We start from the raw sequence: 26,974 nt of genomic DNA, 5'->3' as shown, positions 1-26,974 counted from the left end.
ATTTTTTTAATGCATTTTCTCACCTTTTCTCTAGCGTGTCCAATTTTTACCCAATTTTATTCCTCTCTACTGGTGCTGACCCCCACCCCAATTGAGGAGAGTGAACTGAAACACGCCCCCTCCGACAGTTGTGCAGTAGCCGACTGCATCTTTTCGCCTGCACGATGCGAGTTCATATGCGATCAGCCTTGTGCACGGAAAGCCACACCATGATCAGCGTTATTCATTGACTCTGTGCAGACGTCATCAATCAGCCAGCAGAGGTCGTAATTGCATCACTTATGAGGCTTTTCCCAATTGTTCATATAGCCGCCCAGCGGGATGGTAGAGCTGAGTTTCGAACCGATGATTTCAAAATGTCAGCTTTGGTGTGCTAACGTATTTTACCGCTGCACCACCTGAGTGGCCACACTGCCTCTTTAAAATAAATACTGTTAGACTTTTTAGCTGTTGGTACAAGACTGAATACCCAAAGACATGAGTAAAATACCCAAAGACATGAGTAAAATACCATTGTAAAAAAAAAAAAAACTATTTAGAATTCATTTGCGAACTGAGCTTCAAGAGGTTGCCTGAATTATTATTTGCACAGTATACTATGAGAATATGTATTAATACCTCCTGCTTAATTTAAATATAATAAAACAGGCTTTTCTGCCTGTGTATAAATAATTGATCATAAATCTATATTGACTACAGGATCAGAAGTGCTCTATAGAATCAAGAAAAGTGCAGAGATGTATTCTTCAATACTGCATATGCATCACTATATTGACATGTCTATGACTGAGCACGTGATATATGGCCTATTAGACTGAGTGTGGAACTACTGTGTACTTCCTATAGGAGAATCTGGAGAGCGTGCGGGCGAATGTAGTGCAGCAGTACAAGGCCATGAAGGAGGCGCTGGAGCTGGAGGAGCAGCAGGCTCTGCTCTGCGTGACCCAGGAGCAGAACAAAGTGCATGGAAGCGTCGATGCCCATCTCGGTACACTAAACAAAGCCCTCAAAACCATTCAGGGCACTTTCGAGCCATTGCTTAAACTGGCAGATGCACAGGGGGCATCACAACTTCAGGACCAGGCCTTCATTATGGTATGACTAGCGGTCAATAAAACAGGCATTTTTATTACGTTTATACTGTTATTAGTGAAGTAATAACTGTGTGTGTTTGTCTTTTTAGGAATACAAAAAAATAACTGAAGGGTGAGTGTAATGCTTTATCTGAATACGTGTTGTTTGTATTGCTTTGTAAATAAGTTTTATAATAAATGATATGATATGATATGATATATGATATATAATATAATATAATATAATATAATATAATAATGTAATATAATATAATGTAATATATAATTAATATAAAATAATATAATTAATATATAATATAATATAATATATAATATTATTATAATATAATAATAACTTATAGAAATTCTTATGTTTGTGCCCACGTCTGGCATTTCTGATGGTTTGTTATGAGCATCAATATAAAAATCATGTTAACAGCAACATATTATTAACATATATTGCTTGATATTAGGTGATAAATTTTTTACTACACATCAAAGTGCTGAATGTGCCTGGCACTAATAGTTTCATTCTCAAAGTGTCTCCAACAAGAACAACGCTGCCATGGGAGACCGGAGCTCAGTCTGAAATAGACGCTCTACCATCTGAGCAAAATGTAGACGCCACAAGTTCTGATCCTCCACCAACTTGGGCTAAGTTTTTTTTTGTTTTGTTTGTTTTTTTTTACATTTTTTACCCCTTTTTCTCCCCTTTTTTTAGCGCATCCAATTGTTCAATTAGCATCGTGCTTCCTCTCTGTCTATGCCGAACCCTGCCCTGACGGAGGTGATTGAAGCTAACCCGTATCCCCTCCGAAACACGAGCAGCAGCCAGATGCATCTTTGCCACCCACACATTGACGAGTTTGGCGCCACCTAGCGTTGCATGCGGAGAGACACACCCTAAGTGCACCCCCTCCCATCTCTGTGTAAGCGCCTCCAATCAGCCGGCAGAGAACGCAACCGCATTCTGACAGAGAGAGACCCACATCCGGTTCTTTGTCCCACCCCCCACATGAGCAACCGGCCAATCGTTGCTCATATAGCCACTCAGCTTCGAACCGGTAAAGCAAGGCTGGATTCGATACGACGCTTCTCAGAATCCAGCCCTGGTTGCAGCGCGTTTCTTTTTACCGCTGCGCCACCTGAGCGGCCTGGGCTAAGTTTTTAATGGATGGACAGAATAATGGATTAGCTTCACTTGTATCCATTAAAACTAGTCCTCCAGGTTGTACAGGGAGTGCAAAATAATAATCAATGGATGGTGTGATCTAAACCAATAGCAATTAATTTTCCAAAAACTCCACTTAATATATAGAAAGTGACATTAAGAATTAAACAGTATAACATTTATAGTTGATTTCATCTCTGTTTCTAGTTTAAATAGTATGCCGGACTCTGTGGAGAAGCTGGAATCAGTCGAGGAAGTCAATCAAGGCAGATTGGACTGCCTGCAGGACTGGACTGACGAAAGACTGAGCGATGTAATCATTTCCATGCCTCACAGAGACCCGTTCAGACTGCTGTGTGAGTTCTTTATTGGTCTGATTGCAGTACATTCATACTATATCATCTGCAAGTATATTTAGGGAGGCTGGGGAGTTACAGTTCTAATGTTTTTGCATCTCTGATCAGCCATAACATTAAAACCACCTCCTTGTTTCTACACTCACTGTCCATTTTATCAGCTCCACTTACCATATAAAAGCACTTTGTAGTTCTACAATTACTGACTGTAGTCCATCTGTTTCTCTACATCAGGGGTGCACAACTTCTTTTTACCAAGGGCCGATTTCACATAAACACCTAAACCAGAGGGCCACACATTTAATTTTTACAGATCTGTCCACATGAATTTGTAATACAGTTAGGGCTGGGTGATATTGAAAAAAAAATCGATTATTTTCAAATGTATCATTGATTCTCGATTGCGATTGCAATTTTTTTTTTTTTTTATAATTCAATTGAAAAATTTTAATTTAAAAGACTACAGAAATGAAAAAATAGTAACAGCACCACCTAATTATTCTTTCAAGGAACTCAAACTTTATAACAATAACAATAATTAACAATAATTTGAACAAAATATCTTAATTAGCTATATCCTTTATATAAAAAACTCACAAACAACTCACTTTAAATAATGTGCAGCATAAGAAAAGTGCAAAACCACAAACAGTTCTTTACATGTTTTTTAAAAGGATCTCGAGCCTGTTTACTGTTTCCACCATATAAGTGAGTCTGTATCAGTATCCACACTGGGGGGACATCGAATAAGCACTCAGCTCAGCTTTGATTTTGTCTTCTTGTGACTGGGGGGGTGGATGGACGGGGCACATTGCACGTCTAACCATATGGACTACAATTCCCATGCTCCCCCGGACTGTCACGTGACTATCACATGTCCCCGGTCAGCCAATCCTGATCGCGCTCACCGTCTCCGGAGTTTTGATTCAGTTCAGCTGTGTTCAGTTCCATGAATCTTATTTAAACTCTTCTGTTTTAGTCTCGTTGTGAAGTTTTGCTGATCGTGTTTGTGTCTTTATTTCTGAATCTAACCATTACCGTGTATAATCCTTGTTGTCTTCCATTTGCTGCCTGTCTGTTTATCCTCTGGTTTTGGACTCTGCAGGGTTTTGTACACTGTTTTTGCCCTTTTAATATTAAACTTTCCCTGATTTATATTCCGAGAGCGTCTGGTCAGTTTCTGCCTCGTGACATGTTGGTATTTTAATTAAAATATAAAGTATGTAAACAATCGCGATTGTCACATTCTAACATCATGTGAAAACGTTCATTCTAACTGACAGAATTAATCGTGAAAATCGCCCAGCCCTAAATACAGTTACATAAAATCAGGTACTTACAAGAAATGTCTTGGTCTGACACCAACTGATTAATGTGGTCGCAAGCACACCAGAAAAGAAAATACCTGTATGTCCATTCAGGGTTAAATTTTATATGCTCGAGATCCACTTTTCTTTGTTTACTCGTACTTGGTTTGGACAAACACATGGTACAGCTGAAGTAACTTGTATTCACATCATTTACTTTTCAGTCGCAATTTCATGGAATTACCCGGTGAATTTAAAGTGACAGTATCATTTATTTAAAAATGCATCAGCACTTCATTTGGCGGGCCGGATCGAGAGTTTTGCCGGGCCGGAGCTGGCCCGCGGGCCGTATGTTGTGCACCCCTGTTCTACATGCTTTGTTAGCCTCCTTTCATGTTGTTCTTCAATGGTCAGGACCCCCACAGAGCAGGTATTATTTGGGTGGTGGATGATTCTCAGCACTGCAGTGACACTGACATGGTGGTGGTGTGTTAGTGTGTGTTATGCTGGTATGAGTGGAGCAGACACAGCAGCACTGCTGGAGTTTTTAAACACCTCACTGTCACTGCTGGACTGAGAATAGTTCACCAACCAAAAATATCCAGCAACAGCGCCCTGTGGGCAGCATTCTGTGACCACTGATGAAGGTCTAGAAGATGACCAACTCAAACAGCAGCAATAGATGAGCGATCGTCTCTGACTTTACATCTACAAGGTGGACCAACTAGCTAGGAGTGGACAGTGAGTGGACACGATATTTAAAAACTCTATCAGCGCTGCTGTGTCTGATCCACTCATACCAGCACAACACACACTAACACACCACCACCATGTCAGTGTCACTGCGGTCCTGTGGGGGTCTATTGAAGAACAGCATGAAAGGGGGGTAACAAAGTATGCAGAGAAACAGATGGACTACAGTCCAGTCAGTAATTGTAGAACTACAAAGTGCTTCTATATGGTAAGTGGAGCTGATAAAATGGACAGTGTGTGTAGAAACAAGGAGGTGGTTTTAATGTTATGGTTGATCGGTATATATATATATATATATATATATATATATATATATATATATATATATATATATATATATTAGGGCTGTCGAAGTTAACGCGATAATAACGCATTAACGCAATCTCAATTTAACGAGATTAAAAAAAATAGTGCCGTTAACGCACTAATTACATTACGAGATTTTTTCACTTCTAAAACTAAAGCAATTCATTTGAGACAGATTGAATTATTCTCAATGACCACACTCACACGCACGTTTAATGTTCTTTAGTTCCGTTTGACAAAAAAAACCCTTAAAAATAGAGCTAACAGTGAAGATAACCGGTTACAAAAGCAGCGACCGCTGTTTGTGTTCAATTCTCTGTTCACAGTGTCGATACAAGTGATTCAGGAATCGATTCATTGTAAGCGCAGCGTAAATTTCTTTTCTCAGTCATCTCTGCGTGTTTACTGTTATGATGAATGATGCGGTTATAAATAAACACCAAACACTACAGAACATTTTGTGTGACTCGCTTACCTTATAAAGCTCAGGCTTAATTATACTGGTTATTACCACAGAGCGGGAGCCGACTCAGAGTCGTTTACGATTTACCGAGGTGAACCACGAACGTGCTGATAGAATCGGCTCAGATGGGATCGGACTGTATTATCTTTTTAAAGTAAATATTTCAATCAGCAGAATCGCATCGCATGTATGCACAACGTTAATTACGTGCGTTTATTAATGAACGTTTACGTTAGCTTGTCAGAAGCTTTCTCAATGATGTCTGTGCGGTGTTTTTTTTTTTTACAATTAGTGATGGCAACCCAAGCAACTGTTCCACTGCACTATTTTACACTAAAAACTAAACTATTCCATAATGCTCCAGATTGCATCATTCTAAATAGGTATCGGCGAGTACAAAAATACATGTACTTGTACTCGGTTGGGAAAAAATGGTATCGATGCATCCCTAGTGAAAACACACTCACTTCGTGTAGAAACGTCCATCAAACCATCGTCACGATACAACCACAGAAAAGTCTGTTACAATAACTGCGCATCTGACATTTATACGAAGTCAAGGTTCTCTGCTGGATAGTATTACTGCCTAATATGAGTGAATAAAACTCCCTTACAGTTTTCTCTTGTCCCAGCAGTTTTTAACATCAGTACATTTAGCATAAAATATGTTCACCATTTTAATTGTAACATTTCACTTAAAATCCTTGTTTTCTATAACATTTACACAGATTTTTTTAAATGTGATTAATCGCGATTAACTATGTAAAATTCTGAGATTAATCGCGATTAAAATTTTTAATCGTTTGACAGCCCTAATATATATATATATATATATATACAGTGTATCACAAAAGTGAGTACACCCCTCACATTTCTGCAAATATTTCATTATATCTTTTCATGGGACAACACTATAGACATGAAACTTGGATATAACTTAGAGTAGTCAGTGTACAACTTGTATAGCAGTGTAGATTTACTGTCTTCTGAAAATAACTCAACACACAGCCATTAATGTCTAAATAGCTGGCAACATAAGTGAGTACACCCCACAGTGAACATGTCCAAATTGTGCCCAAAGTGTCAATATTTTGTGTGACCACCATTATTATCCAGCACTGCCTTAACCCTCCTGGGCATGGAATTCACCAGAGCTGCACAGGTTGCTACTGGAATCCTCTTCCACTCCTCCATGATGACATCACGGAGCTGGTGGATGTTAGACACCTTGAACTCCTCCACCTTCCACTTGAGGATGCGCCACAGGTGCTCAATTGGGTTTAGTCCATCACCTTTACCTTCAGCTTCCTCAGCAAAGCAGTTGTCATCTTGGAGGTTGTGTTTGGGGTCGTTATCCTGTTGGAAAACTGCCATGAGGCCCAGTTTTCGAAGGGAGGGGATCATGCTCTGTTTCAGAATGTCACAGTACATGTTGGAATTCATGTTTCCCTCAATGAACCGCAGCTCCCCAGTGCCAGCAACACTCATGCAGCCCAAGACCATGATGCTACCACCACCATGCTTGACTGTAGGCAAGATACAGTTGTCTTGGTACTTCTCACCAGGGCGCCGCCACACATGCTGGACACCATCTGAGCCAAACAAGTTTATCTTGGTCTCGTCAGACCACAGGGCATTCCAGTAATCCATGTTCTTTGACTGCTTGTCTTCAGCAAACTGTTTGCGGGCTTTCTTGTGCCTCAGCTTCCTTCTGGGATGACGACCATGCAGACCGAGTTGATGCAGTGTGCGGCGTATGGTCTGAGCACTGACAGGCTGACCTCCCACGTCTTCAACCTCTGCAGCAATGCTGGCAGCACTCATGTGTCTATTTTTTAAAGCCAACCTCTGGATATGACGCCGAACACGTGGACTCGACTTCTTTGGTCGACCCTGGCGAAGCCTGTTCCGAGTGGAACCTGTCCTGGAAAACCGCTGTATGACCTTGGCCACCATGCTGTAGCTCAGTTTCAGGGTGTTAGCAATCTTCTTATAGCCCAGGCCATCTTTGTGGAGAGCAACAATTCTATTTCTCACATTCTCAGAGAGTTCTTTGCCATGAGGTGCCATGTTGAATATCCAGTGGCCAGTATGAGAGAATTGTACCCAAAACACCAAATTTAACAGCCCTGCTCCCCATTTACACCTGGGACCTTGACACATGACACCAGGGAGGGACAACGACACATTTGGGCACAATTTGGACATGTTCACTGTGGGGTGTACTCACTTATGTTGCCAGCTATTTAGACATTAATGGCTGTGTGTTGAGTTATTTTCAGAAGACAGTAAATCTACACTGCTATACAAGCTGTACACTGACTACTCTAAGTTATATCCAAGTTTCATTTCTATAGTGTTGTCCCATGAAAAGATATAATGAAATATTTGCAGAAATGTGAGGGGTGTACTCACTTTTGTGATACACTGTATATATATATATATGTGGTTGAGATTTCTCTTCTGCATTTCCTGCAGATGGCTGTAGTCCATCCCTGGATCCTGATACGGCTCACCCGAAACTGGCGCTGTCCTCTGAGAACATGCTGGTAGAGTACACTGACGTGATCCAGGACTACCCTGATTTAGAGTCTCGCTTCAGCATCTTTCCCCAGGTACTGGGCACCACCGCGTTGAGCCAGGGCCGCCACTACTGGGAGGTGGAGGTGACCGTGAACGAGGGCCGCTGGAAGGTTGGCGTCAGTGACCAACACATAGGAAGGAAGGGGCAGAAGGACAACTGCCGGCTTGGCTTCTACCCCAATTCCTGGTGCCTGGTGTGCGAAAAGGGTAAGGTGGAGGCGCTGCATAATAAGGAAACCTGGCCTGTGTGTGCCACCGGACTGCAGAAGGTCGGGCTGTTTCTGGATTTTGAGGAGGGTAGTCTGTCCTTCTACAGTGTAGGTGAGGGGGGGAGTCTTTCTTTGATGTACAGCTTTCAGCACGCGTTCTCTGAGCCGCTCTACCCTGCTCTGGCAGCATCCAAAGCACAGCTCTCTATTTGTGATTTATTTGTTAGACCAATTACTGATTAAAACATGGTATTTTTTACAACGTGCACTATTTTTGTGCTGATGCAAGCATAATTCGGGGTTTTTATTATGGCCATATTGTTGATTTAGTTATGTGCCATCAGAGGCTTTTTTAATTCACATAAATTACAGTGGGGCATTTAAAATGATTAGAATAATAGGAATTACTCTAATCCCAGTACAGTACTTGGGCATTCGTGGACTTGATGTAATTTCTTCAATTTTTACATATTTGTCATACTTAATTGTTAAAGATCTTTAAACAAAATGTACTACAAGACAAAGACAAGTAAACACTAAATAGTTAAACACCGGTGTGGAGGAAAAAGTATTTCTCCCTTTAAATGAACCGCATTTAATTCATAAATGGATTTAATTAGTCTAGATACACCCACACATGATTACTGCAGGTCCTTTATAAAGCTAAACCATATTTAAATACATCTTATCATTTAAATAAAACCTTTCCAGCATCTAGAAGGCCTTACCCACCCTAAAAAAGGACAACTCACTTAAGGAAACAGACTGTGCATATACACCGATGAAGCATAACATTATGATCACCTTCCTAACTGACTGGTCTGCACCTGTGATGCACTGTGTATTCTGACACCTTTCTATCAGAACCAGCATTAACATCTTCAGCAATTTGAGCTACAGTGTTGGATCGGACCACACGGGCCAGCCTTCGCTCCCCACGTGCATCAATGAGTCTTGGCCGCCCATGACCCTGTCGCCGGTTTACCACTGTTCCTTCCTTGGACCACTTTTGATAGATACTGACCACTGCACAAGAGCTGCAGTTTTGGAGATGCTCTGACCCCATCGTCTAGCCATCACAATTTGGTCCTTGTCAAACTCGCTCAAATCCTTACGCTCCATTTTTCCTGCTTCTAACACATCAACTTTGAGGATAAAATGTTCACTTGCTGCCTAATATATCCCACCCACTAACAGGTGCCGTGATGAAGATAATCAGTGTTATTCACTTCACCTGTCAGTGGTCATAATGTTGTGCCTGGTCGGTGTACACTATATGGACAAAAGTTGGGGTACCACTTGTCCTTGTTTCTAAGGTCTTCCAGATGCTGGAAAGGTTCCTTTTCGGTGATTTTATGACATCCAATTGTAAACCCATATGCATTAAAATGGAGTTGGTCTCCCCTTTGCAGCTGTAACAGCTATCCCTCTTCTGGGGATAGCTATCTTACTGAAGATTTTGGAGTGTGCCTGTGGGGAATTAGACTAAGGGCCGGGCTCTGTGCAGGCCAGTCAAGTTCTTCCACACTGAACTTACCCAGTCATGACTTTACAGACTTGTGTGCTTTGTGCTCTGGAACAAAAAAGGGCCTTCTGATAAGCAAACTGTTCCCACAAAGTTGGAAGCATACAATTGTTCCAAAGATTTCCCTTAACTGGAACTAAGGGGCCTGGGCAACCCCTGAAAAAAAACAACCCCATAGCATCATTCCTCCTCTATCAAACTTTAAAGTTGGCACAATGCAATCAGGCATGTGAAGTCCACAAACCCAGACTCGTGTGTCAGAATACCAGGTAGAGAAACATGATTCGTCACTCCACAGAATATTCCCACTGCTCCAGAGTCCAGTGGAGGTGTGCTTTACACTCAATCCGATCCTTGGCATTATGCTTGATTATGCAAGACTTGCAGCTGCTCGGCCATGGAAACCCATTCCATAAAGCTCCTGGCGCAGTGTTTGTGCTGATGTTAATGCCAGAGGAGGTTTGGAACTCTGCAGTTACTAAGTCAGCAGAACATCGGCGACTTTAGAATAGAATGTCTTTATTTGTCATATATACACATACAGGTGTACAGTACACTACAACTAAATTCTTTTTTTCACATATCCCAGCTTGTTTTTGGAAGCTGGGTTCCAAGCGTAGGGTCAGCCATTATACGGTGCATCTGGAGTACAGAGGGCTAAGAGCCTTGCTCAAGGGCCCAACAGTGGCTGCATGGCAGAGCCAGGATTCTAACTCTTAACTTTTCAATTGATAGCCCAAAGCTTTACCCACTAGGCTACCACTGTCCTTTTATACACTGATTGTCTCAGCACACTTTATGTGGTCTGTCACATAATAAAGGTGACTTGTTGCAATAGGGGCATCCTATTATAGTACCACACTTTATTCAGTGAGCTCTGTAGAACTCTGGGCTGCGTCCAAAATCGCATACTTCCATACTGAACAGTACGTAAAAGCAGTACGCGAGAGCGGGTAGTGTCCCCGAATACGTAGTATTCATTAAACGGTATGTGAAAAGTACCCGGATGACCTACTGCATGGGCAGCTATTTCTGAGTTTGCAAACACAGCACACTGCGGTCTGATAATCTATCCCATAATTTTCGAAGCAGAAGAAGAAAGATGGCGGAATACGAAGAGACAAACATAAAAAATTTTATGATTAAGTACAACCCTAAATAACGTTATGAGTAGCTTTGTGGAGAACGACAGAATAAAATCTGTGGCGGTGTGACGTCATGCATCACGTGACGTTGGTAAGATGGCGGGAGATTGCCGCTCAGGTGGCGCAGCGGTAAAGTCCGCTAGCGCATCAGAGTTGGGTTTCTAGCTACATCGTATCGAAACTCAGCTCTGCCTTTCCGACTGGGTTGGGCGGCAGTATGAACAACGTTTGGCTGTTGTTCAGGGTTAGGGGTAGAGTTGGAGCATAGGGCCTCATAACTGTACGACTGCGGCCCCTGCTGGTTGACTGACGGCCCCTGCACAGGGCTGAGGAATAACATTGAGGGGGGTGTGACCCTCCGTGCGCAGTGTCTCTCGGTGTATGAACTCGTCTCGTGCAGGTGAAAAATGCAGGCTGTACTGATTGCGTTCCGGAGGGGGCGCAAGTCAGTTGAGTGGCGTCCTCAGTCAGCGGCAAAAGGGTTGAATCAGTATAGAGGACACAATCAGGGTAATTGGACATGACTAGAATAGGGATAAAAAAATAGATAATAAAAAAAAAAAAAAAAAGGCGGGAGATTGCGTGCATACTGATAGAGCGTACTGCTTTGCCAACCAAGCAGTGTGCTCTGCTGCGAATTTAGTACGTACTGTTTTTAGTATGCCATTCTTTTACAAATGTTTATAGCTTGACTACGATGCACTCACTCTCACTCACTTTCTTAATCCTTTATTCAATCAGGGTCCCGGGGTGTGCTGGAGCCTATCCCAGGTTTTCAATGGGCGCAAGGCACACAGTAACACCCTGGGGTGCCAGTCCGTCGCAGGGTGGACACACACACACATACACACACCCATTTACCTATAGGGCAATTCAGGGTCTCCAATTAATCTGACTGCATGTTTTTGGACTGTGGGAGGAAACCGGAGCTCCCGGAGGAAACTCATTCAGACACAGGGAGAACATGCAAACTCCGCACAGAAAGGACCCGGACCGTGCCGATTACAACGATGCAATTACAACTTAACTTTCGGCTTTTACTACAATTTATACAAACCCAGTCCATTTACATTTGCCCCTCTCTGCACCACATACTACCTGATGCTCACAATGGATAGTTATGCTTGCACCATGATCACAAAAATAGGGGCCTACAAATTTGGCACTAATATCTACTGAGGTCAGTTTTGAATGTTTGTAATACTTCTTATCATTCCGTTTATATAAAAACACTTTTAAACATCAGTCATTGTTAACTTGTTGTGGGAACTATTTTTGTACACATTTCCTTATATTCCACTCGCTGTCAATGAAATCTGTGCTAAGATGCTGTAAATATGAGAATAAATCGATGATGTGGACCAGCAATATCCAACCAAACAGACAAATGTGTTTCCAGTGGTCTGTCGATCATGTTACTATTGTAGTTAAGTACATGTGCATTTAGGCAGGGCTTTATATGGTTAGACTGTACTGTGTATTGATTGTGGACGAGTCTGCATCAGGAAATTCATGGATGATGGGTAGAGTCATTCAGACAGTGCAGGATGAACATGGGCTTGTCTGTGAGGTCTGTGTCAACACCAAAACCAGTGAACCAATTGAGAGACCAATTGCTAAGACATGTGTTCTACCAGAAGTTAAATGAGGTGGTAAAGACTGCGTTCCAATGGTGTGTTAAGTGCTAGAAACCTTTTTTTATTATCCAGTGTTTTACATTTACATTTACGGCATTTAGCAGACAGCTTTTATCCAAAGCGACTTACATTACAGTTACAGTATACAGTCTGAGCAACTGAGGGTTAAGGGCCTTGCTCAAGGACCCAACAGCAGCAACCTGGCAGTGGTGGGGCTTGAACCAGTGACCTTCGGATTACTAGTCCAGCACCTTAACCACTAGGCTATGGCTTGCCCAGGTAAAGGTGCCAGGGTTTTAGGGTGATTGTTTCTAATAAATGTAATTATGGGCCAGGTTTGTATAAGCCTAATTCTGGATTGTATATATTAAAAAGTTGATTAATGTATTATTTTTTAATGTTAAGTTACCCAGATATATTAAAGTGAAGTCTAATATTGTCACATTTAGTAGTCGATCATTGGTTTATATTGTTAGCGTAAGTCTAGAACATTCCTCTTTAAAATAGAGTGCATGTCACTTTAAGAACCTGTCATGGTTTTGTATGGTTGTACCTTGAATACTTTTGGATAAAACTATAAATAAATACTTGTTTTATGATTTTACCCACTGTGGAGTGAATTATTTAATAATTAACGAAGGAACACGATTAAGATATCGCTTCAGCTTAACCACAGGTAGGGTGACCATAGTTTGCTTTTCAAAAAAGAAAAAGAGGACACTTGGCAGGATGGCAGCATGGACCAGACGGACACCTGAATTGGGTGGAAGGTTAGGTTCAGCTACGTTTTAACAAGACAACTAACAAATGCATTTATGGTCAGATAATCTTATTACTTTCAATTCAGTGTTCATCAGTAGAGCTGTTTCGATCATCATGGCGTTGACAATAAGCTCTATCTTAGTATGCGCGTTTGTGACTTCTTAAGGCAGAAGTGCAGTCCATTGATCTGTAGCTGTTGTGGTACTTTGTGGTGTGAAATGCAAAAACTCCCTCTGCAGCAGTAACAACATATTTTGTGTTACCCAGTCTTAACCTTACAAACTCTTTCCATTAGGTGCAGTTTTGTGTTTTGCTAAACTGGCACCTTTACCTGTCAGCTAGAAGAACATAGAAGATATACTTTATTTGTCATATATGCATAAGCACGTGTTCAGTACAATTAAATTCTTTCTTCGCATATCCCAGCTTGTTTGGAAGCTGGGGTCAGCCAACTTACGGTGCCCCTGGAGCAGACAGGGTTAAGGGCCTTGCTCAAGGACCCAACAGTGGCATAGTGCATAGTAGAGCCTGGATTTGAACCGCCAATCTTCCGGATAATAGCCCAAAGCTCTACCCACTAAGCTACCACTGTCCATGCTATGCCGGTCATGCATTCAGTTTCCCAAGGACCCAGACCAAGACAAAAACATGGATTTTTTTCTGTAATTGGTCTGTGAATTTTCATTTATGATTGGTCATTTTAAAGAGATCTAAAGAGAAAGGTAAAACCAGTGCAAAAACATGCAAAGAAGAGCGCACACAGACTGGAGAAACCGAATCCCGGACATTTTTGGTGATTTAGAAATCCGGACCTGATGGGCGGCACGGTGGCTTAGTGGGTAGCACTGTCACCTCACAACAAGAAGGTCCTGCGTTCAATCCCCAGGTGGGGCGGTCCGGGTCCTTTCTGTGCGGAGTTTGCATGTTCTCCCCGTGTCCGCGTGGGTTTCCTCCGGGTACTCCGGTTTCCTCCCACAGTCCAAAAACATGCCACCAGGTTCATTGGAAACACTGAATTGTCCTATAGATACCTAGCCGCTAGATGCACTAGTGCATTGTAGTGCTGGTCCCAAGCCCGGATAAATTAGGGAGGGTTGTGTCAGGAAGGGCATCCGGCGTAAAAATTGTGCCAAATCAATGAGCGATCATGAGGATGACTCGCTGTGGCGACCCCTGAAAAAGGGAAAAGCCGAAAGAAGAAGAAATCCGGACCTGATGCATTTTAAGGTCCAAAAAAGTGTACATGTAAGGGAAAATAAGGATGTATGGTCACCCTAACTAATGAGTAACGAAGGGGTGTCAAACTCATTTTCATCGAGGGCCACATCTGCATTATGGGTGGCCTCAAAGGGCCATTTGTAATGTATCCTGCTGTGAGTGCGGTCCGCCTTTTAATTCTTAGAGGCTAAATGTAGCATACTTAGCTCTGTGTTTGGTGTCAAAATGCCAAATTTATATTGTATATCCAAATTGTAGTCCTTTACCACCGACACGGCCTCATAACACATAAGACGTCCCCGTGTTTCTTCTTAAAGCACAAACTTGTATTTTGCTTTCCCATCGTGTATTAAATTCCCTAATTTCTGCATCAATTTGTTAGTTGTAGAAATTTCTCAACATCACTTGTTTGAAACCCGCCCTAGTTAAACACTAATGTGGAAACACTGCCATATAGTGGCGGGATACGTTCACTTCATGGGTCACAGAATCGGCATGCATTGTGGAAGATGTAGTTTATGTACGATTTTACAATATATTATAGGACAATCATACTCCTTTTAAGCTCTCACGGGCCTTGAGTTTGACACATTATTACAGTAGTATTTGGCTATATGTATAAATTATGCTTAGTATGCTATCAGTAACTTTTTTATTCACATAACTTGCACTGTTATGTCGTGTTATGCAAATCTTGTTTTTTAAATCTTACTATAACAGTAAATCATTAAAATACAGTAAATCATGTGTCAACGCCATCTACTGTGTTTATAAAATAGATTTAACACATTACTTTTGTCCAACAGTGAACATTGTGCACATTTCCTCTTCAGTTTGGGTTTCGATATGATATACTTTATTAATTTATTCTAAACTATTATAATAAATCAGCACCGTTACCATGGAATTAAGCTTTATAAGCTGCTACCCAACCAAAACCATGTCATTTGGATCACAAACACATTGAGAGAGAAGATAAACACCGAGCTCTCTTTTTCTCTTTCCATGGTAATGCATTCAGTCTTATATCAACTCCTAATGAAACAGAGCAGCACAATTATCATAATAAAGAATGTCATATAGAAACCCAAACCCAAGAGGAAATGTGCACAATGTTCACTGTTGGACAAAAGTAATGTGTTAAATCTATTTTATTAACACAACTGTTGATTGTGTTGACACATTACTGTGTTTTAATGATTTACTGTTACAGTAAGATTATAAGGATATAATACCAAACTCTATATAACTCCAAATCAAAAAAAGTTGGAACAGTATGATGAATGCAAATAAAATAAAAACATAGAGATTCTTACATTTACTTTGACTTTTATTTGATTGCAGACAGGATGAACCTGAGATATTTCATGTTTTATCTGCTCAACTTCATTTCATTTATTAATAAACATCCATTCCTGCATTTCAGGCCTGCAACACATTCCAAAAAAAGTTGGGACGGGCGCAATTTAGGACTTAAGACCAAAAGGACCATCCAGACTGTTATCAGCAACAAGTCCAAAAGCCAGGCTCTGTCATGGTATGGGGCTGTGTCAGTGCCCTTGACAAAGGTCATTTACACTTCTGTGATGCAGCATTAATGCAGAAAAGTACATTGAGATCTTAGAGCAACATATGCTGCCTTCAAGACATCACCTTGTCCAGGGACGTTCATGCATTTTTCAACAAGACAATGCAAAACCACATGCTGCACACATTACAAAGGCATGGCTGCAGAAGAAGAGGGTACGGGTACTGGACTGGCCTGCCTGCAGTCCTGACCTGTCACCAATAGAGAATGTGTGAAGAATTTTGAAACGAAAAATGCGACAACAACGACCCCGTACTGTTGCACATCTTAAGACGTGTTTGCAGGAAGAATGACACAAAATAAAAGCTGAAACACTAAATCACTTGGTCTCCTCTGTGCCAAAACGTCTTTTAGATGTGGTGAAAAGGAATGGCAACATTACAAAGTGGTAAATGCTTTACTGTCCCAACTTTTTTTGGAATGTGTTGCAGGCCTGAAATGCAGGAATGGATGTTTATTAATAAATAAAATGAACTTGAGCAGATAAAACATGAAATATATCAGGTTCATCCTGTCTGCAAGCAAATAAAAGTCAAAGTAAATGTAAGAAACTCTGTTTTTTTATTTTTTATTTTTTATTTGCATTTTCCATGCTGTCCCAACTTTTTCTGATTTGGGGTTGTAATATAAATGCACAAACCAGATTTCCAGAAAAGTTAGAACATTTTGTTATATGCAATAAAGAACAAAAGTACAAAGAAAAGACTACAGTGTTTTTACTGACCAACTTTGTTGCATTTTGTAAATATAAACAATTGTTAAATCTAATGACAGGAACACACAAAAAAAGTTGGGACCATATGTGCGAGACAGGGAAGGGGTAACTATTAATTCATTAATATTGTTTATTTATTACATTAAGAACATTTATTACATATCCAACATAGATAACACATTTGTGTTGTGCTGTCTTTTGTCATGTTTTTGGTATACTATCCATAGTGTGTTTGTGAACCATGTAAGAATTCTAACACACGTAATGTAAAAATAATAAATAAGGTGGAATACCTGCAGAACACAATGAAACAAAACTGTTGCAACATAAACAAAGCACAGTGTCTGCTACGTTTAAGAAATTGAGCCTTACATACACAGGTCTAGGCTGTCTAGTTATGTCAGACACACCCCAACAGCCTAGTACTTGACCCCTATATTTACTGTTCACACATGTAGATACACCGATCAGCCACAACATTAAAACCACCTCCTTGTTTCTACACTCACTGTCCATTTTATCAGCTCCACTTACCATATAGAAGCACTTTGTAGTTCTACAATTACTGACTGTAGTCCATCTGTTTCTTTGCATGCTTTGTTAGCCCCCTTTCATGCTGTTCTTCAATGGTCAGGACTCTCCCAGGACCACCACAGAGCAGGTATTATTTGGGTGGTGGATCATTCTCAGCACTGCAGTGACACTGACATGGTGGTGGTGTGTTAGTGTGTGTTGTGCTGGTATGAGTGGATCAGACACAGCAGCGCTGCTGGAGTTTTTAAACACCTCACTGTTACTGCTGGACTGAGAATGGTCCACTAACCAAAAATATATCCAGCCAACAGCGCCCAGTGGGCAGCGTCCTGTGACCACTGATGAAGATCTAGAAGATGACCAACTCAAACAGCATGATGAGCGATCGTCTCTGGACCAACTAGGTAGGAGTGTCTAATAGAGTGGACAGTGAGTGGACACGGTATTTAAAAACTCCAGCAGCGCTGCTGTGTCTGATCCACTCATACCAGCACAACACACACTAACACACCACCACCATGTCAGTGTCACTGCAGTGCTGAGAATGATCCACCACCTAAATAATACCTGCTCTGTGGTGGTCCTGTAGGGGTCCTGACCATCAAAGAACAGGGTGAAATTAGGCTAAAAAAGTATGTAGAGAAACCGATGGACTACAGTCAGTAATTGTAGAACTACAAAGTGCTTTTATATGGTAAGTGGAGCTGATAAAATGGACCACAATGTTAAATGCTTACTACTGTTCAGATTTAATTGTTGTGCTTACCTTACTGTTACTTCTATGACAATGTTGCCCCATGGACATGTAGACAACGCTGCAACTATGATATTCGAACATCCTACAACATATGGCCAGAAGTATGTGAACACCTGATAGTGAACGAGTTGGACAGCCTACTCCAAAGCCATGGCATTCTAGATGAGACATGTTAGATGAGAAGGCTTGGCACCCAATTAAAGGTCCAAATTATTCCAAATGTGCGCAGTGGGGTTGAGAACAGGGCTGGTCATCAAAGTTCTATTATATAAAAATCATTAAACTATGTCTTGATTGACTTTGCTTTGTGCACTGGGCTTGTCATTGTGGCACAGCAACAGAAACATGACTAAGTTTAATTGATTTGAGTGATTTTTACACTTGGGTGGGGCTGGTAGCAGTGGGTGGGGCTGAAGCTCCTGAACTTAATAATTAGGAGTAGCGTCCACACGTCTTCAACTGCATTTCAGAAATCCAACACAAGATGGCAAGAGTGTTTCACTAACCCAAGCAATGACACCAGTACATTAAAATGCAAACTCTGCAAACAGAATCACTTCTGAACACATTTAAATGCAAGCTTCAGCTCGAAACAACCCTTAAGCATGAGGTGAACAAGAGGACTGAGATTTACTCAGATTAATGTGGCTGTCAGAGCTGGATCATGACCGACTCCTTGTATTGAAGATGTTGGAACGTCAGAGAGACGTCAAAGATACGACTTAGAATTCAAGTTAAGGAGGAAATGTAGTACCTCTCTGTGTCACTCCTTTACTAATATACATACACACATGCACACACATCTACACACATTTGCATTTAGAATATTAATAATACTAAACAACTATTGAGAATTAAGTGTTAACACCACAGAAGCTCCTAACACTCGCTACAATTCCTGTGTTCTGTCTCTCACCGTCAAGCCCAGCGTGATGTCAACACGGATTCATGAACTGAAAATACCAGGATATTATACAACATCTGCAATCCTCAATTATTTCATGAGCAGCTCAAAGCGGCCGTGAATACAAATGAGGCTTCTCACAGTGAAAGTAGGTTTCCTCACAGGGAAGCCGACAGCACTTGCAATCCTTACTCCCATAGGGCAGCTTAGGACATAGGTGTTTATTGGAATACGCTGCCTAATGGTCCAAACTTCTGCCACAACCTTGAAGAAACCTCAAGGAAGCATCACACAGCCTTCCTTTTTCATCCACTTCTAGGGCTCATTCCAAAAGAGGTACATTTAAAAGGTGGACAAACACATTTCAAAGCTTCAGGCTGTTTCCTTGGTGCAGTTGACACATCATTAACACTGAAGTAAGGTCTTCCATAAATAGAGGTTTGATATTCGTGCCACTGACATGGTTTAAACCCTTTTGAAAAGTGTACAAACTGGCATTTAAGCTACTATGACACATTCCAGAGAAATCTGAAAAATCAGTTTCAGTGCTGGAGCTTTTTTCTATATCGTGTTATATACTGTATGATGGGGCACTAGGTGGCCCGCTGGACTGTCCTGGATGAAGACAGGCTTGGATAGGAGCTACAAAGGGCTCTGAAGCTTTTCCACTCCTTTAGCCACATATCCCGCTGGTGTGGGGGCAACTTGTCAATTTGCCTGACCGTCAGGTGATCGCAGGGGACGAGTGTTCCCATTAGGACATGTATTGCAAACCTGCAAACAAAAGTAATATAAAATGTTAATCAGTAAACAAAGCTTTAAATTACACAAAGCAAACTCATTTTGTCTAGCATAATTTTATTTATGTTACATAATTATCCAATACAGTACAATTTAGTCCCTTTGGAAAATGAACCAGTCCACCAAATTGAATTTCTAAACTAATTCAGCTAATTTTGCACAGGCTAGGTAGATGTGATCAGCTCTGTAATATGCAGAGATGTTCACAAGTCACAAAATACGAGTCCAAGTCAGGTCACGAGTCTTTAGGCTAGAGTCCGAGTCAAGTCACGAGTCTTTAGGCTAGAGTCTGAGTCAAGTCACAAATCTTTAGACTAGAGTCTGAGTCAAGTCACAAGTCTGAAGACTAAAGTCCGAGTAGCGTAGAAATAAACAAATAATATGTAAGTTCAGATTCAATGACTGTATTTTGCCGTTTTATTTAGTGCCTTTACTTTCCTAGTCATTGTGCAAATTTCCGTAATAACAAGGTACCAGTTAAAAGCATAAACTGATACATTTTGTTTTCATTGCAAAACGAAAGAGCGCGACAAATCACGGCACAGCGGCCAAAATCCAAAACACAGCAAAAAAAAATCATGACCACTTAGCTTGTGTTCTTCCAGATGCTATTACATTTATAACCGTGTTTCCCATTATGAATATAATCCGTTATTTTGTAATTGTGCTTTTAATTAAAAACCTCCAAACTTTTCCCGGTTGTGAAGTAAATCACGAACTCAAGTGTTTCATTAACATGTCATCTGTGTGATGCAAACTGCAGATAACAGCATTACTGACTAAAAATTTAAATCAGACGGTCTGATTGGTTCAGAAAGCGGTCTTTCAACCATTAGTGCCAATTCTGTAGGAGCGTTCCATTCACCACAGTTGTTCCTGTGAAGTGCACTATGTAGGGTATTCCACCATTTGAAGTGAGATTCCAATCCAAAGGTAAAGAAAAAGTTCAAATGAAGTGAACTTCAAACTGTGTAGGGAGTCGGTAGCGACGCTTCATCACTACGCCGGAAGCTGGCTGTAACATTTACCCATTGCGTGTGTTGCAGGTTAAGACGGCCGGAGCGTTATTAGATAGCAGAAAATGACACGATCAGAATGATGTCGGATTGACGTTTCATTCATCTTTAATAAAAGGGACTCTTGTTGTTTACGAGTCATTTTTTTGCGAGTCATGAGTCGAGGCTGAGTCATTTGAAACAAGTCCGAGTCAAGTCTGAAGTCGCTGTGTGTGTGTCTAATGTGCGACTAGAAATCGAGTCGCAGACTTGAGTCCCCATCTCTGGTAATATGTAACTCTTAAATGTTACCACTAAAGCCAAGCTATTACCATTTCATTTCTGCAATATATGCAATTAATGCAATTATCTAACCACACATAAAAATAACAATCCTTAACAATCATGAACATATACGAAATAAAAGGGATGAAATTACCTTGGCAGCAATGCTACCACGGTGGTTAAAATGCAGACCAGGTAGAAGACGGGGTCGGTCATTTGCTCCTGCATGGTCCAGTAAGGATCAGAGGGAGGGTTGCAGCTGATACAGATGGCACTGAAAGCCAGGGTCACGATGAAGTAAATCAACATGCTGCCCAACATAATCACCCAGTGCACCGTCGTCTGATACCAACACAAAGAAATGATTAATTTTGCACCAGTAACTGTTTTTAACCTATTTTGTTCCATTTTTGTCTTCTCAACTCTCCCCCCTGTTAACTACATCACCCCTGTGAGGAATTTAGGTTTCAGCTGCCACATATGCACATATATAGAGCAGCTGAACACACTTTACCTTTATCCATCCAACAAAAATTGTACTCCCGTCCACAAAAATCCAAATAAATTACCAAAAGGCAGACTACAAATAGCTACAATGAGGACACACTTCTGTTGATGTCAACAGTATGGGTCAGCAGCAATGGCCTATGGATAAATATGGAGGGAGTTCCCCCACGGGCCAGCCGTGCTGGCCGAAAGATTGCATAAAGAAAAAGGTTAGAGGAGGGCACCAACTCTGCATTCCATTGTATTCCAGTCACATGCTGGGAAAAGTGGTGTCTGAGTGGCAAAGACACTAGATTACTAATTAGATGCTCAAATGAGTAAGCATTGTGACCTGCACTTGTTGAGCTCCTAAACAAGTCACTTAATCCTCATGGTTGCTTTAAAGCAAAGCCTGTGAGATGCAAAAATCTGCTGGAAATAGTATGTTTACTGACAGAAATAAACCCAAGGTAGTTGTCAAAATACACTGTAGGGGTAAAAATATGTGTACACCCCTGCCAATTCTTGAGATTAGGTGTTTTTGGGTGGGTGGATGGATGGATGGATGGGTGGGTGGATGGATGGTTGGATGAATGAGTGCATGGATGGGTGGATGGATGGTTGGATGGATGGGTGAATGGATGGATGGATGGGTGGATAGATGGATGGATGGGTGGATGGATGGTTGGATGGATTGTTGGATGGATGGTTGGATGGATGGTTGGATGGATGGATGGTTGGATGGTTGGATGGATGGGTGGATGGATGGATGGGTGGATGGTTGGATGGTTGGATGGGTGGATGGTTGGATGGATAGATGGTTGGATGGATAGATGGTTGGATGGATGGTTGATAGATGGGTGGATGGATGGTTGGATGGGTGGATGGTTGGATGGATGGTTGATGGATGGGTGAATGGATGGTTGGATGGATTGATAGATGGTTGGATGGATGGTTGATGGATGGGTGGATGGATGGATGGATGATGGATGGATGGATGGTTGGATGGATGGATGGATGATGGATGGTTAAATGGATGGATGAATGGATACTACATTGATACCAAAGGAAATTAAAGAGATTAGGTTGGAATTGGAATAGAGAACTGGAATGTTGATTGCAAGCCAGGCCTTCTCATCCAACATCAGTGCCAAACCTCACAAATGCTTTTACCTGAATGAACAAAATCTGTTATCGCTGCAAAAAGTGGGGGACAATTGAATTCGCACCAAACTCATGGTCACACGTCCAAATACTAGTCGTTGTATATCGTAGAGGTGCCAATGGGGAACAGTAGCTTTTTAAATAATTGAATTATGGCCAACAATATCAACATAATAGTAAGGAACTGCAAAGAAGCATCAGTGAGTGACTACATTTTTGGGAATTTGCTCTTCTAAGTCAGTGGTTCACAAACTGCAGTTGTGTGGACCCCACACATGCACACATGTTTAGGAATAGCTGAAGACTTCATTAAAGAATTGCAGGCAATACTGTCATGGGTCACTGGTTGCATGTTGAGAGCACCTGTTTTAGGTAGGCAGATAATGTTAATGTTAAATAATAATAGTGTTTTTTCTCCCTAGTTAGCATAGTCAATTTCTCTTACGCTGCTGGGGATCCCTAATTGCATTCAAGGAGGGTATATTTTCTGCTAATGCTTCCTCCAACCCATGCACAGTCCTTAGTGGCCCCCTTGCACAGGCGCTTTGCATTCTGTAAATCACAGTCCTTGCACATTTCAAGACCCACTCACATAGTCCGGTCATCCCGCCCTAGCAGACAAGGTGGCCAATTAGAGTCTGCTGCAGGCACTGCCAATTATGCCCGCTAGATGGAGCCCAGCCGACGAGTTTCAAACCGAGGAGTTCAGAATCTCGGCGCTGGTGTGCTTCATGACCTTCTTACCTGCTTGCTCTCCCTTTTATGCTGTAATAATTAGGGGTGCCAGAGTCTAAAGCTACTCTCTGTAAAACTGATATTGTACTCTTAACAATTTCACATTGTAACTAAATCCTCTGTTGTTTTACCTCAAGGTGGTGCTGACAGAAAACTGTTTACCCTCTTGAGATTAAAGACTGCAAGTCGAGACTGCAGTGCCAACAATGCTGTTCCTGCTAGATGGGATGGAAACCTGGCGTTTGCACCAAAAATGTCCAGAACTTAAAACTGACTTTATCACAGACTGGACTAAACAATGAACTCCAGTTATTTTTTTGCTAGTTATAACTTTCAGTTCAATCTATTTTTGTGTTTGTATGATTTGTGTAAATCTTATTTATTTAAAATACCCTACAGGCCACCCAAAGAGGATGGGTCCCTGCTGAGTCAGGTTCCTCTCAGGGTTTCGTCCTGTAATTTTAAGGGAGTTTTTCCTTGCCACTGTTGCCCTCAGCTTGCTCAACAGGGGTTTTTGGTTTGTTGGTTCTGGATTCTGTAAAGTTGCTTTTAGACAATGTCCATTGTAAAAAAGTGCTATATAAATAAATTTGACCTGACTTGACTTGGCTAGCGGAATATCCCGCTGCACCACCTGGGTGTGACTAGCATAGTTTTGAGCACAAAAATATGATTTTTAAGGGTTTAAAGTTTCTTTGCATTGGAATGGAATTGGAATTTAGATCAGCTACAGGGATAATGGAAATATCCAAATTCTGGGGTACAGGTGAATACAGGGTATTTGTATACACTTTATATACAGGTACTGTTAAGGATACACTATATTGCCAAGAGTATTCACTCACCCATCCAAATCATTGAATTCAGGTGTTCCAATCACTTTCATGGCCACAGGTGTATAAAACCAAGCACCTAGGCATGCAGACTGCTTCTACAAACATTAGTGAAAGAATGGGTCGCTCTCAGGAGCTCAGTGAATTCCAGCGTGGTACCGTGATAGGATGCCACCTGTGCAACAAGTCCAGTCGTGAAATTTCACCAGTCGTCTGTCAGTGGTATTATAACAAAGTGGAAGCGATTGGGAACGACAGCAACTCAGCCACGAAGTGGTAGCCACGTAAAATGACAGAGCGGGTCAGCGGATGCTGAGGCACATAGTGTGCAGAGGTCGCCAACTTTCTGCAGAGTCAATCGCTACAGACCTCCAAACTTCATGTGACCTTCAGATTAGCTCAAGAACAGTGTGTAGAGAGCTTCATGGAATGGGTTTTCAAGGCAGCTGCATCCAAGCCTTACATCACCAAGCGCAATGCAAAGCGTCGGATGCAGTGGTGTAAAGCACGCTGCCACTGGACTCTAGAGCAGTGGAGACTCTCTGGAGTGTTCTCTGGAGTGAAGAATCATGCTTCTCCGTCTGGCAATCCGATGGACGAGTCTGGGTTTGGCGGTTGCCAGGAGAACGGTACTTGTCTGACTGCATTGTGCCAAGTGTAAAGTTTGGTGGATGTGGGATCATGCTCCCAACTTTGTGGGAACAGTTTGGGGATGGCCTCTTCCTGTTCCAACATGACTGCCAGCGCACAAAGCAAGGTCCATAAAGACATGGATGAGCGAGTTTGGTGTGGAAGAACTTGACTAGCCTGCACAGAGTCCTGACCTTAACCCGATAAAACACCTTTGGTATGAATTAGAGTGGCGACTATGAGCCAGGCCTTCTCGTCCAACATCAGTGTCTGACCTCACAAATGCGCTTCTGGAAGAATGGTCAAAAATTCCCATAAACACACCTAAACCTTGTGGAAAGCCTTCCCAGAAGAGTTGAAGCTGTTATAGCTGCAAATGGTGGGCCAACATCATATTAAACCCTATGGATTAAGAATGGGATGTCATATGTGTGTGAAGGTAGACGAACGAATACTTTTGGCACTATAGTGTAACTTACACCAACGACTGGAATGCTGGACTAATCAAAGAGAACTGTAGGTCATTTTTTGCACATGCAAAAAAATCTAATATGCTCTTTTTACTCCCAGCCTTGAATGACTTAATTATTGAGTTATAAATTATTAAGTTCGAACACTCAATTTCTCAATAATAGTGTGAATCTTTAGACAACTGAATCATTTGAAAGCTTAGCATCTTGCCTGTCTGGAATTGGGGTTAAATCATCGTTGAAATTTAGTAAATCTCATAAAGCCTTATGGATTATAGCTCAGAATTACAGAATCCATATTTGGGGCTGTTGTATTTTTATCGAATGGTTGTTGATGGAGTAATATAAGATTATGACTGACAATGCTTATATAATGATGATTTCATATCTAATTGCCAGGTTAGTTAGAATAATTAGGAGCTAGTTTAGTTCCCACATAACATAGATTAAGAACAGTCCCAGTTCTGTTGAGAAAATACACTACAATGTGTCTTGGAGGAATCAAAACTGTTAAATTATTTAATGCTACTGTAAGAATGACTCACCCAACTGTTGATTTCAATTGCTAAGTGAAGGATGATGGTGAACAGAGACACAGTGTTCATGGGTGTTCCCAAAGAGAAGATATCAATATCAGAGCCTTTGTATGTCTTGCATAAAAAGCATAAAAAGAGAAATGATTAAATATTTACCAGACATTTTTAAATGAAAACACGAAAGAAACTTTAGACTCTCTTACCCAGTATGGAATGAAGAAGCAGACGAGGCTTTGATAAAAGGCATCTAGAATAGCTATCCAAAAGGTTGATCGCCGATATCCCTAAAATATACATAACAAATTAGACCAATAATATACAAGCACTCCTATACGCAAATGTAATACATGTACGTATATATATATATATACAATTTTCATACAATTATAACATATATGCTCATATTTGTGCAAAATATATGAAACCTATTAGAAATGGGAACAATGTGGAACAATATGTATTGACATACAGTATATGTGTGGCCCATAGAAATATGTATGCTCATCTATGTGTGATGTACATACACACATTTTATTATGAATATTTCATATATGTTATAAACTTACATACTTATAAACTTATATCTACATATATTACATATATCCAGAGGATACATGTATGTTATAATAATATATCACCTTACAGGTAACATATGTGGAAACACCATTATTGACATAGGGGCATATATGTCATATATTACATTTCCGTATGGAGCTTAAACGTTAAAGTACTGGCCTAGTAATAATAGGTTGCTGGATCCGGACCCACCATGACCCTCAATTGCTTGCATTGTATCAACTGTAAGTCACTTAGGAGTTAAAAGTGTCTGGTAAATGCCATAAATATAAATTCACACAAATAACACCAGTATTATCATATTTTAACAGTTATCTGACTATTTAAGTGGTGTAAACAGCATCTAATATCTAAAATTGACACAGTGGATTTTATCTTTGAGGTGGCTAAGTGGGTAGCACTGTCATCTCACAGCAAGAAGGTCCTGGGTTCGATCCCCAGGTGGGGCAGCCCAGGT

General features: G+C 41.1%; 2 protein-coding genes across 2 annotated transcripts in view; one reads left to right on the top strand and one right to left on the bottom strand.

Annotated features, from left to right (window-relative positions):
* The window catches only part of si:dkey-29p10.4 (tripartite motif-containing protein 14), a 30,107-nt gene extending 16,975 nt beyond the window's left edge, over positions 1-13,132 (top strand). Inside the window, exons 4-7 of the mRNA XM_062993376.1 lie at positions 847-1,095; positions 1,184-1,206; positions 2,452-2,600; positions 7,908-13,132. Coding sequence (XP_062849446.1) covers positions 847-1,095; positions 1,184-1,206; positions 2,452-2,600; positions 7,908-8,464 — 978 coding nt within the window. The 3' untranslated portion in view covers positions 8,465-13,132. The remainder of the gene's footprint in view (positions 1-846; positions 1,096-1,183; positions 1,207-2,451; positions 2,601-7,907) is intronic.
* Positions 13,133-19,599: 6,467 nt separating this feature from the next.
* Positions 19,600-26,974, bottom strand: part of atp10b (ATPase phospholipid transporting 10B) — a 67,590-nt gene continuing 60,215 nt past the window's right edge. Inside the window, exons 17-20 of the mRNA XM_062993276.1 lie at positions 26,145-26,225; positions 25,951-26,055; positions 21,242-21,429; positions 19,600-19,780 (exon numbers count right to left, since the gene is read on the bottom strand). Coding sequence (XP_062849346.1) covers positions 19,600-19,780; positions 21,242-21,429; positions 25,951-26,055; positions 26,145-26,225 — 555 coding nt within the window. The remainder of the gene's footprint in view (positions 19,781-21,241; positions 21,430-25,950; positions 26,056-26,144; positions 26,226-26,974) is intronic.

Source organism: Trichomycterus rosablanca, chromosome 1 (genome assembly GCF_030014385.1).
Source record: "Trichomycterus rosablanca isolate fTriRos1 chromosome 1, fTriRos1.hap1, whole genome shotgun sequence".
Taxonomy (NCBI): Eukaryota; Metazoa; Chordata; class Actinopteri; order Siluriformes; family Trichomycteridae; genus Trichomycterus; species Trichomycterus rosablanca.
Note: the sequence above shows the minus strand (reverse complement) of the source record. Positions and strands in the feature narration are given on the sequence as shown.